We start from the raw sequence: 13,943 nt of genomic DNA on the forward strand, positions 1-13,943 counted from the left end.
TCTGGGAGCGGTTTCTTTGAAGGCACATCAGGTCATGCGTGTATATTTTCAACAAAACAGCTGTCAAAAGAGAACAGTAAGTCTTCTTAGTCTAAATTTCTTTCCACCTGAAAGAAACCTTGTAGAAAGGGGTGACCTGTCACGTGTCAAAACAAACGGACATGAACTCCACAAATCTTTTTTATTGTCTTTATTAGCAACGGGGTGGATATGACCAGTTGTCCATGTTTTTGTTAAACAGGATGGCAGTGTTTTGCAGATAGCATTGTTTCTAAAATACTTGTCTGCAGCAATCAAGTTTGACCTTCAGACATTCTCTGGAAGTAGAGAGGCAGCCATGGAACAGCCTAGAACTGGTCAGATTTGGATTTGAGAGTGGGGGGCCACCTGTTACTATAATTGACCTGGAGTTGGTTGAGTAAAATGGGGAAATGGCACCTTGTTTGGGGGATTAAATGAGATAACCAGTGTCAAGTACCCAGGACGTGACGTATCTCTAGACATCATAGGTGTGTGCCTTCTTTCTCGTTCTCTCTCCCTCTCATAATCACTGCCCTTGCCAGCCCTACCCCCCATGAAAGACTGACTGAGCTATGGCTTCAGCTTGGCAAAGTTTTACCTTGAAGGCCTTTCAGAACAGTTGCTTGAACATCCGGGTATCTACGTATTCTAGTTTTTTCTACGTAAGGTAGTTGTGTGGACTTACGTTTCTTTTCTGGACATGAATTGTGCTACGCCCTCCTCCTAGAGTTCCTGCCATTGTCTGGCTGTCCAGTCCTTATCCTCCCCAGCCCAGTTACAAGGCTCAAATGTGGGCTATGCCTTGGGGCTGCTTTCCCAGGTCCGGGGCATGGAGGGCACCTCTGTCGGCTTCCACTGGGTCTGAGCTTTGGTGCTTAAATTGTCCTCTGGTTCTGTGTCCATGACTCACTCTTTTGGTTCTTTTGGAGCAGGAACACGTTGTATGCATCTTTGTATCTCCTGTGCAGTTGTCCTGGCCAAACAGTGGATAATTTATTAATTATTCTTAAGCTCTTTATTTTAGACAGGTCACCTAAGCATTAAGACATAGTTTCCTTATTTATAAAATGTGACTTTCTGCTCTGGATAATCCCCTTTTTTACCGTGTTATCATTTATTAACAACCAGTTGGCTTTCACATTCGCTCATCCCCTCGTCTAGTGACCAGACCTGACAGTCCTCTGGCCTGAGCATCTTTTGAATTGGTTCTCTCCTCTCTGTGTCCCTGCAGCTGTGGGCTCCTTTCTCAGGGAGGCTGGGATAGCAGCCCCTGTCCTTGTTCTGTTCCTGCCTTTGCAGGAGAGCATGGACCACATCACTTTTTCATTTAAAAAATCTCCAGTGGTTTTTCAGTTCTTACGGGCTCAGTTGTAAACCCCTCAGCGTGACACGCAGAGCCCTCACTTTCCAGCCCTCCATCCTGACCCTCCCAGGATTCCATGTTGTGCTCATTTGCATTTTCCTTTCTCAGTGGTTCCTTCATGTTCTTTTTTAAACTAACATATAATGTATTATTTGCCCCAGGGGTACAGGTCTGTGAATCATCAGGCTTACACATTTCCCAGCACTCACTGTAGCGCGTACCTCCCCCATGTCCATGACACAGCCACCCTCTCCCTCCCTTCCACCCGCCAGCAACCCTCAGTTTGTTTTGTGAGATTAGGAGTCTCTTATGGTTTGTCTCCCTCCCAATCCCATCTTGTTTCATTTATTCCTTCCCTAATCCCCATAACCCCCCACCCCTGCCTCTCAAATTCCTCATATCAGTGAGATCATATGATAATTATCTTTCTCTGATTGACTTAATTTACTTAGTATAATACCCTCTAGTTCCATCCACGTCTTTGCAAAGGGCAAGATTTCATTTCTTTTGAGGGCTGCATAATATTCCATTGTATATATATACCACATCTTCTTTATCCATTCATCTGTTGATGGACATTTTTCTTCTTTCCATAGTTTGGCTGTTGTGGACATGGCTGCTATAAACATTTAGGTGCCTGTGCCCCTTCGGATCATTACATTTGTATCTTTAGAGTAAATACCCAGTAGTGGGATTGCTGGGTTGTCGGGTAGCTCTATTTTCAACATTTTGAGGATCCTCCATGCTGTTTTCCAGAGTGGTTGCACGAGCTTGCATTCGCACCAACAGGTGTTGGAGGTGTAGGAGGGTTCCCCTTTCTCTGCATCCTCGCCAACATCTGTTGTTTCCTGACTTGTTAATTTAAGCCATTCTGACTGGTGTGTGGTGCTATCTCATTATGGATTTGATTTGTATTTCCCTGATGCTGGTGGTGTTGAGCACTTTTTCATGCATTTATTGGCCATCTGGATGTCTTCTTTGCAGAAATGCCTGTTCCTTCATGTTATGTGTGTGTGTGTGTGTGTGTGTGTGTCATTTGTTTGTTTAAAACGCCCCTTTACCTAACCTTCCAACACTATTGGTTTTTACACCTCGAGGATCATTAGATCCTTGGGTTGTTTTCTCTTTTTGTTTTTTATATCAACTTTTAGGTTTACCCTGAAGATTTTTGATTCAGTGTCTGGAGTTAAGACGTGATCTCCTTTTCTTTATCTGTAAGATGATGGTTTTGAAATGGATATTTACAAAGATACAACATTTTGTATGTCAGTGGCCCAAGAACGCTTCTGTGATAATTGCCACACTTTGTTTAGTGTATTAGACACTAGTGAAAAGAGAAAGGGAGGAGAGAGAGAAGGAGGGAGGCAGGGAGAAACTCCTCAGAATGCTTGTGGATGTCAGCTATGATTGGGAAATCCTGTCACCAGCCTTGTGACATTCATCCCTCTCTGTTCTCTCCTTTGGTGAGGTGTTCTTTCTCATGTAACCTTTCAAAAGATGTTGAAGTTCCTTATGTACCTATTTTCTTTTTTCATTAGATTCTAAAGTTGCCCAAGGCCAGGTCTGGGACTTGTGCATATTTGGGGTTCCTAATGCTTTGCCCATAGTAGATGCTCTCTAATACATTTTTGGTGAACTCAAGGATATTCGAAAGGAAGGTTTCAAACTGTAAGAAGCTTTGCAGGTGTGAGTAGTATTTATATGAAAAATATCCATTTTTCCAGTATATTTACTTTTTGCTTAAGAATATATTGTTAGAACCCTTTAGGAGGGAAGAAGTGCTTAGAACCTGTTGGAATGACAGTTTACTTGTATCGAGTCTGACTGTTTCGAAGAACAATGGTCTCTTAGACCAAGTACAACAATGTTCAACTGTTTTTCTCCTGGTAGTGCAGAGAGAAGCACACAGTTGTGCTGTCTCTAGGCAGAGATGTCTCTGGAGATCTGTGGCAGCGTCTACATGAGGATGGTCTGATTGGTTCACACTGAGGCGCCTGAAACAGGGGTTTAGTTGTTTCATGGTTTTGGCAAGTTCCTCATGTCCAGTGGATTTTTTTTCCATGTCTTTCGATTTTAAGACCTATTTTCCTTAATAGTCTGTGAGAATCTGTTTCATAAGAAAGAAATAGAGATTTTTCTTGCATCTTTAAATACCAAAGAGAGCTTCGTCTTAGCCTGTTACGAGCCGCCTTGCGAGGGTAGAATGTTCGGGCGAGAAGAGCGGCGGCGCGGACGTCAGCCTGTCCCCTGGTCAGCGCAGTGTCTCTGCGAGTTGTGGCATGGGTGGGCTTGACGGTGAATGTGTTTCCTCACTGCTTGCTGAAGGTGCCTTCCGCTGTTGTCACTCGTCCTGCCGCCTCCTGAACCCGTCCCTGAGCACCCCCAGAGCTGAGACAGCTGGTCCCTGCCGTTCCTAAGCAGTGGTTTGAGACCCGTCGTGCTTTTTGACGCCCTCCGTGGAGTGGCCGTGAACTCCGCATGGAGGAGGACGCCTTCCCCCAGAGCTTCGGGGGTCCTGACCAGATCCCACCCAGGGGATATGTGGAGAAACTCAGAACCGGGCTTTTCTAATAGAGGAAGGCCTGTGTCATTAGACACGTTCTTTTCTTTCGCTTATATACCACAGGGTGCCCTGTGCGGTTTCTGGGTCTGCATTCCCATGACCTTAAGGTTCCTCCAGGCCCCTCCAGGCCTTTCCACGATGGGTGCCACCTGACCCTGGAGCACAGGCGGCGGGCGCCCGCCCATCTCGCAGAACGGGGAGCTGCCATCCCTGCCCAGGTCCCAATTTTTGCTTTTGTTTCTGTTTCTCTGGTAAACTTGGGAGATCTTAATTTTATATAGCTTCGGGGTTTTTCTTCGGAGAATTTAAATGTTGTATCAAATGAAAGAGTCAAGTCTGTGTTGCTAATATGGAATTTTAATTTTTCTTTACAGGTCAACTTTGTAGTGTGCCAACTCTTTGCCTTGCTAGCAGCTGTTTGGTTTCGAACTTATCTACGTTCCAGCAAAACTAGCTCTTTTATAAGACATGTCGTTGCTACCCTTTTGGGCCTTTATCTTGCACTTTTTTGCTTTGGATGGTAAGTAATTGTTTTGATTATATTTAAATGAAGCCTTTGGACATCTTTGTGGTTGAGTGTGTACAAAGATACATGATATGGGTTTTGTTCTTACCTTTATATGTAAAGTTTTATATTTTTATTTTTAATAGAAAAAAAGTGTGGAGATTGGGCTCTGTCTCTTCCGTTTGGGCTTAGAGGGCACTTTGCTATTGCAGTGTATGAAATAGCACGGATGAAGGGAAAAGACATACAGACTTTTCCTTCTGTCCTGACCGGTTCTCTTCACCGACTTTGACATCTTTTATGCCAAGACAGGTGGCTTTTTTTTTTTTTTAAAGATTTTATTTATTTATTTGTCAGAGAGAGAGAGAGAGCACAGGCAGAGTGGCAGGCAGAGTCAGAGGGAGAGAGAGGCTCCCTGCGGGGCAAGGAGCCCGATGTGGGACTCGATCCCAGGACGCTGGGATCATGACCTGAGCCGAAGGCAGCTGCTTAACCAACTGAGCCACCCAGGCGTCCCTACAGGTGGCTTTTAAGAGTCTGGTACAGCCCAGTGATAGAACTATTACCATTTTTTAGATTCTGCCATTCGTAAAAAGAGGTTTTTGTTTGTGTTTGGTGGGGAAAAATTCCTTATGACGGAAAGCTTTTCTTTATGACCCTCTAGATGTTTGTGTCCCCTTCAGTCAGCTCCCTTCCCAACCGCAGGGCTTCCCGACAAACCTCAGGTACAGAAACCCCCTCCTTCCTGAGTGTTACAGGTGGCTGGTTGGGTGACAGAAGCGAATCAGGAGAAGAACACACAATCTTGGCAAAGCCACAGAGACTCTCAGGGAAGGGCCTCTTTGTGATTGCTTCCGAGTTGTCCTTTTTAAGTGGGAGCTTCTGCAGCTTGCTCACTGGCTGCCCCGTGAGCCCACTCACAGATGAGGCCTTGCGGGTTTGCTCTTCCGAAGACTCTTGTTTGAGATGAAAACTCCCCGAGCAGGGAGAATACACTGGCTGGACCTGTGCTTCCTTTCCTGTCGTGGGGTATAGAGTCTGCGGGACCTTGGTACACCTCTGCGTTTGTGCGAGGACTTTTTGTGAGTCTTCTGAGGGCTGGACTATGGCTGGTATTTCTTAATCTAATTTTTGGCTCTGGCAATTGCAAATGTTTCCTAGAAACTAATGAAAAAAATCAATCAAGGATCATGTATTCAGCCTCTGCCCTATTGGCAGGCGGCCAGTCCTCTGATGGGCGCGGCCAGCAGGCAGTATCTGTCCTGAGGCTTGGAGCCCATCTCTCAGTTCCCACATACGGGCTTTGATTCTACTTACATTTCTCATAAATCATGCCTGTGTGTGTGTGTGTGTGTGTGTACATATATGTGCTTTTTTTATTATGAAACTTCTAAAATTCAAACTTTTCAAATATACCCATCACCCAACTTCAACAGTTTTGAAAATTCCACCTTTCTTATTTATTCCCCAACTTATTTTTCTGAATTAATTAGAATCATATCCCAGTCTACATATTTCACCCTTAAATGCTCCAGAATTTGAGAGATACGTTTTATTTTTTACCTGTTTATTTATTTATTTAAAAGTTTTGTTTTTTAAAAATTCATTTGAGAGAGCGTGAGAGCATGCAAGGAGGGACAGGAGCAGAGGGAGAGGGAGAAGCAGGTTCACTGCTGAGCAGGGAGCCCAGTGATGCAGGACTTGATCCCAAGATCCTGGGATCATGACCTGAGCTGAAGGCCGACGCTTAACTGACTGAGCCACCCAGGTGCCCTATTTTTTATTTTTTAATACCTTTTTAAAAGATTTATTTATTTGAGAGAGAGAGAATGTATGCAAGCATGTGCCCAGGGGAAGGAGCAGAGGGAGAGAGAGAGAGAGAATCCTCTGGCACACAGCCTGCTGAGCGAGGCACCCGAGATTCGGCCTGATCCCAGGACTCTAAGCTCCAGGCCTGAGCCAACATCAAAAAGTTGGATATTTACCGAACTGGACCACCCAGGTGCCCCTAGGAGGCACATTTTAAAGAGGGGTTGAGGAAGGCTTGTAGTTCAGAGTGGCCAAGTCCAGGGACACCATTCATGTCAGTATAAACAGTAGAAAAAGGAAATGTAAGTAGTGCCTTTTGGGGTTGGGCAGCAAGGAGCACTGTGAAGGTGAGCATTCTCTCTTTCCTTAGGGCTCTGTACTGAGGAGGTGTTTTCTTGCCAAAAAACCTTCTCGGATGCCTTACACACAGTGCAGTGAGGAAGCTGACCTTACGTTATCCTTAGTATTTCAAATCATACGTGAGAACGAGGATTTTTCAAAATAGAGTTCTCTGGTCTTTTTTTTTTTCCTCGAAGAAGAAACATTTTATATTCCTTTCTTTGGGAAGAGAATTTTTTTTTTTTTTTAACTGCTCTGTACCAGGTCTAAATAACTCTTTGCTAATTGGAATGTGTAGGGTAAGTAGAGGCTCCTTTCAGTTTGCAGTTTAGGGCTTTGCTTTTTCAGGCTCGAAGGTAGTCATTTCTACTATTGATTTTGACAATTTCCATTTTGGGAGACATATGTTAGTACTCTCTAAATAGAATTGATCATTTGATCTACTTCTCTTTGGTCTCAGATTTTTTTTTTTTTTTAACCATCATTTGCAAGTTTAACTGAGAATTTGTTTATACTTTGAGTTGTTGATTTAACTATCCCCGATCACCAAGAAAGCTAGTGGAGTGGAGCTTGGACTCCAGAGTCAGAACTGCACTCTGCTCTAGGCGCTGTGAGCCGCCAGCTCTCTTAAGTGACTGGCGACATGGAGCTCCAAGCCTTTTGGCTTCACCTTCCTCGTCTGCAAAAGGGGCTCAGTGATCATGGCAAGAGTTGAAAGGTGTCACCCTGCAGAGAGGAGCTTAGTGCCGGAGCCAGCTCACTGTGAGCCTGGACATCCCGGACTAAGACCGCAGTCATGATTATCCGCTGTCGCTCCCGGAGTCCGGTGGGCACGCCGGATTGGAGACTTTCTGTTTTTCCAGTCTCTCTTCTAGTGTTTGTTGCACAGGATTAATGTTGTCATTGTGTGTCTTCGCCTCCCGCCTGCAAGTTCTGCTCGCAGAGACCGCGGCCCGTTGGCTCTTCATCCCCCATGCCCGGGACAGCGGCCGCCAGTGATCACACGCGTCCCGCCGGGATCCGCTGAGCGCGCAGGGAGGGGTTTCTCACTCTTTTTGAAACTTGCGTTCTTTTTTGCTAAACATAAAATTTACACCTGTGTTTGGTATGATTTGAAATTCAAAATAAGATGTGTCATCTAAAGAAACCTGGAAGTTTTGAGAGAAAGGCTCACTTTGGTCTCCCCATCCTGGGGCGGCTGGAGAGGTGTGAAGCCCCGGCGGTGGCCCCAGCCCGCTCCGCCCCTTCAAGAGTCAGCCGGCGGGTGACTGGCCCAGGAAGAAGCCACTGGAGTTCAACGTCAGTTAGGGTGCTCACAGGGCATGTGATTTCAGGACTGAGTTTCTGCAACTCTAAAACAGTGAAGATTAGAGGAAAGATGTTAGGCCACCTTCTGTCTTGAATGTCTACTTTACTAGTAATAGTTGGGTGCGTACTGTGCACACCCCAGGCCTCACCCTGCAGGGATCCTCTCTTCAGCCCGAACAATGTGTGGCTCCCCCGCATATAAGATGCTCCTTTTCCTAATGAGAGGACGCGGGGAGCTGCACGTGGGGGGAGGATGAAGAAAGGCCTCAGAGCCACGAATGAGTGGAAAAGCCGCTCGAGGCTTATGGAGGTCGATGATGCAGAGGCGAGCGGAGATCTTCTTCAGACGACAAACCCGAACAGTCACAGCGAAGGAGGCCTGCACGACAGGAGGCAGGCACGGTGTAATGTCACCCCCACGCCCCCGTCCGATTGCCAGGCACATTGTCTGAGTGGGGAAGCCACGGGAGTCTGGAAGGAACCATGGCCCAGTTTGAGAAACAGAACTTGTCGCTTCTAGAGTTGTTGTATTTCCAAGGAAATCTAATCATACAAAAGGAAAAAAGTCCTCAAAAAAACTATTTTTAAGACCAATATCTTTAATGAGTTCTACGCTCAATTTAAAAAGCCCTTAAAAGTATGTAGTGATCCTCCTTCTCATTTCCCCAGTAGATCTGTTAGTGGGTCGTCCGTGCTGCCAGCAGGTGGGACAGGGATAGTTCATCAGACACGGGCGTGTGTTTTGATCCTGGTTCTTCAGCTTCCTTCTGTTTCCGTTTATACTCGGATGTGTTTTTCTGCTTTCTTATGACTTCTAGTGACAGTAGTATTCCTCCTAACATTGTTTTTGTGTGATATGTGTGTTTAGATGGAGGGGGAGACAGACAGACTGACGGACATCCTCTGTTCATTGGGTTCAGTAAGTTTCTTCTGCGGGCCTGCCTTGGAGCCTCCTTCTTACTGATAATATTTCTATGGAAAAATTTATTCAAAGGTTTAAGTAACTTTCCCACACTAGAGATGCCTGTTATCCTATAATGATTAGCTTAAAAAGTAATTTTAATCACAGCTTAAGATCTTTGTTTATATTTTAAATTGTGTACAGTGGTTTGAAATTTTTTTCATAAATTATTCACGCCATCAGAGGGGAAAGGGAGTTGGGGGTACCCGTCTGGGTGCCCAGGCATGCGTGGTCTCAGGGATAGGTTGGATTGAGCTTAAAACCAGAAACCCTAATCATGTTAGCCTGAATTTTATGAAATGAAGGGATAAATTAGTTCTCTCATTTAAGGGTGGATTTCCGCATTGGGACGTTAGAAAATCCGGTGTCACTGCAGCCAGAATGTTTTATAGATGAGTGACCGCAAGCGAAGAATTAGATCATTTGACTTGAGCCATCGTGCTTTCCGGATAACTAGATGTGGGTGTACCTAGCTTTCAGTCAGTGCTATTGTTTGGTACTTTTTGTTGCTTTGTGAGAAACAGTTTTAGGTATTTGGGAAAACAAGTAACTAGTGTTCTTCTCTCAGAAGTTTTCTGAAATCCAGATTTATTACTCCTTTTCCTCATAGAGTCCCAAGTTATGAAAAAAGCTGTAATCCCTGAGCCGCATAACCCCACAGCGCTTTCGTGTAGCCAGGAGACGGGGAATGCCAGGGTACTGAGTGTGCCTTTATGGGGCTTCCTTTCGTTTTTCTGGCTCTTCTGGGGCTTGTGATATGGGACTCCCTCTGAGGCACTCACAGAATTCTAGGCTGTGGAAGTCAGATTCCTTACTTTTTATCTGGACACGTTCCGTGTGATACGTAAGCACTTTGTAGTCTCAATGGTCTCATCGTGATGTCTGTGAATGGGTGCCTCTCTTCTAACAGCACTCTTGCTTTTTATAGGTATGCCTTACATTTTCTTGTACAGAGTGGAATTTCCTACTGTATCATGATCATAATAGGAGTGGAGAACATGCACAAGTAAGTGTTGCTCTTTATTCCCGTATCAATATGTATTTCCCTGTAATAGAATTAGATCAAAATATAATTCTGTCACATTAAACATTACTCCAAGAAGAGCTGTCATACATTACTGAAAGCCGGCTTTCTCAGCCTCAGCACTGTTGACATCTTGGGCTGGATCATTCATTGATGTGGGGGCTGTCCTGGGCACCGGAGGATGGTGAGTGGCATTCCTGGCCCCCGCCCACTGGGTGCCAGTAGTGCCTCCACCCCCACTCCCTCTGAGTTGTGATAACCATGAACGTTTCCAGATATCTCCGAAGGTCCCTTGGGAGGCAAAACAGCAGCCACGTTGTGTCTTCTTGTGTTTTCTGAATATAGCGTGGTTCTTACGAGTTCTCATGAAGCATCTGTTGAATGAATGAATGAGCAAATGGACGAATGATACTATGACTCGTGCCTGACAGCAGTCCCTTTCCCGGTCATCTCCTGAAGCTCTTGCTTCGTCGTCTCCTTTATAGCCTTAACTCCATCTCAGGGCTGCCCTAACAGTAGCCCTGTGTCCTCTGCCACCTGTGGCAGAATCCCAGACTGAGTTCTTGAACCTGAACATCTGTGCAGGCTTTAGCTGGATCTCGGTCCCCAGGGACAGTGGAATGGGGGGAAGGAGGGGCCAGGGAAGCAGAGAGGGTGGGAATGGAGGACGGGTATAGACGGAGGAGAGGAAGGGGAGTAGGTGTTTTGGGCACCCTTCTGGAATTGGAAAGGCATTTTCCCTGCAGAAGGCAGCACAGCGTGGCTGTTCTCCGATGTACGGCACAGAGCGCGGACGGGCGTGGGAACCTAAGTGCCCTTCATGTCAGCTTTTTGTTTTCTGACTTTTCTGTGGGAAAACTCGTTTTGAGTTCTAAAAATTCTCAGACTTCTAGAACACAGCACAAAGGAACTTCCATTATTTAAGTACAAAGAGCAGAAATGTGGGAAGGCTCAAACGGAAAGAGTAGAAAATCCCCTTAGCCTAGAGAAGTCAAGCTGAAGTATTTTCATTATAAGTTGGCAAATAATTTTCAACAAAACAGGTGACCTCAGTAAGAAAAACGCCGAAGTTGTAGGTGTATACCGTGAAATCGTGCCTGCCTGATGGGCTTGCAGGTGGCGGTAGGAAAGTAGTTTTAAACTTCGCTTTCCATCGCCTTGCCTCCCCGCCAGTCTGAATGCACATTCTTGTGGGCCACAGTGTTGCCAGAAACTGAAAGATAAAGGAGATGTGGTCCTCGCCTGCGACGTGCACGGTTGTGTTGGCGATATTAAGACAGTCAGTCGTGCAGCAGTGGTTACCTGACGTGGGGGTCCAGCCATGGGGGCGAGGACGTGCTCTGTCCGACTGTCGAGCCCCAGCCACGGTGCTGAGTGTCGGCAGAGACGGATGTTCTCGGGGCTGGGGGAGCGTAAGGGAGGGAGCCACCAGCTGGGAAAGGAGTGAGGTCCTGGCTCTGTGTGTTCGGCCGTTTGCTCTACGGCCAGAAGAATAAAGGAGTTGGGCACAGAGTGCTGATACTGGGTGTTAAGTAGAAAGTATGCTGATGTGTGTTTTTAGGAATTGAGAAATACGGACCCATCCTCTCCCCAGATGCCTCCTGTGCTCATGGTGACCCTGCGCAGCGGGCTGGGTCATGGGGAAGATCAGGCGCAGACTCTGCCCCCTGCCCAGCGGCCTTAGGGCTTGACTGGATGAGTAGAAGTTTACGGTCCTGGATGCCCGGGTTTGAATCCAGACTCTGCTGAATTTTCTTTAGCTTTGAGACCTCGGCCATGTCACTTGGCCTTTTGGGCCTAAACTGGATTAAACCAGTGACTCTGTCAAGGAGCCTGTGCCCACCCACTTCGTGCTGGGGGCTCCTGGGTAAGCGTTTGTTTGTGCATAGGGTTCGGCCAGAAGAAGAGATGTTCGGATGCTACAGAGGTCATTCTTAGTTACGCGTATTTTGCTGTTTTTCCTGACGATGTCATGTCAGAGCTGGGCCACCTCCCTGGTCGCCGTGCACTGTAATTCATCGTTTCTTCTTCCCAGGACATGAACCCCTTGGCAGGGATCTTTTACTTACTTTTTAATCTCATGGTTGAGCATATTGATGATAGAAGCTCTCGGTAGGTGAGGTTACCTTTTCTGTTCTGAATGAGTATTTTGTGCCTTTTGTCTTTGAGGGTTTTTTTTGTTTGTTTGTTTTTTAAATGTTTTTAGTTTGGTGTTTCCAAGCATCCCGTTCATTCCTGCAGTCGGCCTTGAGTGGCATGCTTGATGGGCTGACCTGCATGCAGCTCTGTGGGTGTTTCTGGCTCACTACCTCCTTGTTCTTCCCCACTGAGCCACAGCCCTGCGGCTTGCAGTGGGGCTGGGGCAAGAAGAGGCAGATGTGGCTGACCTGGCCTTGACCTCCATCCAGGAGGACCCCAAGGAGCAGGCAGCACAGGGTCACGTCCACTTGTTATCCGCCAGCTCTACCGAGACTCCTCCAGGATGAATTCCTAGACAAGGATGGCATTAGGAACTGCTGAACTCTACTAGGAAGGAACCATGAGCTCGGAAATGCCATGTGGCAGGCAGAAGCCTCAAGTCACTTGAAAATTTGTCCGCATGAAGTTAATTAGCAGCGGGTAGTGGCTCAGCGGGAACTCTATGGGGAAAATCTTAACTTCCCTGAGAACAATACCATGGTCCCGGGAGAGGGAGTAAAATGTGGCAGGAAGGAAACTGGACTCTTGGATTTTTTTCTTTTATGCTCTCTGCGGACCACGTTTGAAAGCCTCGTGGTGCTTGGGGATAAAGATGCGGGCCCTTTTGGTACGGTGCTGCCAGAAGTTGAAATTCAGCGGGAAAACCATAATTCTAAAATTGATTTTTTATGTGACCTTATTTTAATAATAGTTAATGCTTCCATAATTATTGTGTATCAGTCACTGTACAAAGCCCGTATAATAGCTTTTGGAGACAGTGTAGACTGGACCTCTGTGTGTGTCTGTCTCTACCCAGAGCCCAAGCTTTAGCTTTTTACCTCTGCAGTAGGTTACTTCTGAGCATTAAGCATGATGATTATGAGAATGAGTCACTGAAAAAGAAACACCCTAAATTGATTGAGAAAATGTGATGTGAGCCAACAGGGTCCCCAACAAAGGCAGAGGTGTTTATGTGTTTGTCATTCTTCCTTCAAACAGAGATGCGGTTATCTTTATCTTAAGATATGCAGTAGCCTGTTGGCACACTGTGCTTGGGTTGGGGTCGAAGGTTTTTGAACATTCTCAGTTCTCACAGGGAGGAAAGCCTGTTACTTGGTGATAGGTAATAGGATGTCTGGGTTCTGCTGGATTTTTGAAAAGTCTTGAGGACGTAGCATCATTCCATTAAATCCTGCACTCAGGAGAGGGGGCGATTCAGTTCCTTTATGCCATTCAGTCAATTATAGCATCTCTTTTAAGAGGTATTCGAATTCTGCACTTTATTTCTAATTGTGTTCTGGTTCTCTGTTAAGAAGGAGGGTTCAGTCTTCCTTGAGCAAGTGAGGGAAGCTTTTTTGTTCCCCCTTTGTAGGATGAAGCCAGAGTTTTTGTATGTGGGGGGGGTTATATTAATGTAGGGATGTTAATAAGACTGACACACCTCCCTTGGTAAATAAAGGCGTTACTTTGGGTGACACTGTTCATCTGAATGTATTAGAGTAAAGAGAAATTTGCACAGGTGACTTGTATAAACGAGGTTCTGCCTTGTCAGGTCTGCCTAAAAATGTCTGATTAATAGCTAATACTCCAAATTAATCACTTAAAAAAACAAAAGAGAGTTTTGGAGCTATTATCCAATTAAATGAGAAATCCTTGTTTTGAAGATAACAATTCATATGTTATCAAAAATAACTGGATAGTTATGATAATTAAAAATAAGAGTACCTTTCACTGGAAAAGTAGGATTTATTTCCTGGTTTTCGGTACTTCTGGAAACTAATTTTACTTTTACATTAAGCCCATCATCCTTGCCAGAATGTTGAAAGGAAAATTAAAAACTCACATAACCATCTGTTAGGGTGATGAGCAGAA

The 13,943-nt window shown here is 45.6% G+C and overlaps 1 protein-coding gene across 3 annotated transcripts in view; it reads left to right on the top strand.

Moving 5' to 3' along the window:
* MBOAT2 (membrane bound O-acyltransferase domain containing 2) overlaps positions 1 to 13,943 on the top strand; it is a 114,576-nt gene that overhangs the window by 45,152 nt on the left and 55,481 nt on the right. For 2 of the 3 annotated variants that reach the window (XM_059132703.1, XM_059132702.1), the window contains exons 2-3: positions 4,322 to 4,467; positions 9,798 to 9,875. In XM_059132703.1, coding sequence (XP_058988686.1) covers positions 4,322 to 4,467; positions 9,798 to 9,875 — 224 coding nt within the window. Of the gene's footprint in view, positions 1 to 4,321; positions 4,468 to 9,797; positions 9,876 to 13,943 lie in introns of those variants that run through there. The other variant, XM_059132704.1, reaches the window with a different exon arrangement.

Source organism: Mustela lutreola, chromosome 9 (genome assembly GCF_030435805.1).
Source record: "Mustela lutreola isolate mMusLut2 chromosome 9, mMusLut2.pri, whole genome shotgun sequence".
NCBI classification, from domain to species: Eukaryota; Metazoa; Chordata; class Mammalia; order Carnivora; family Mustelidae; genus Mustela; species Mustela lutreola.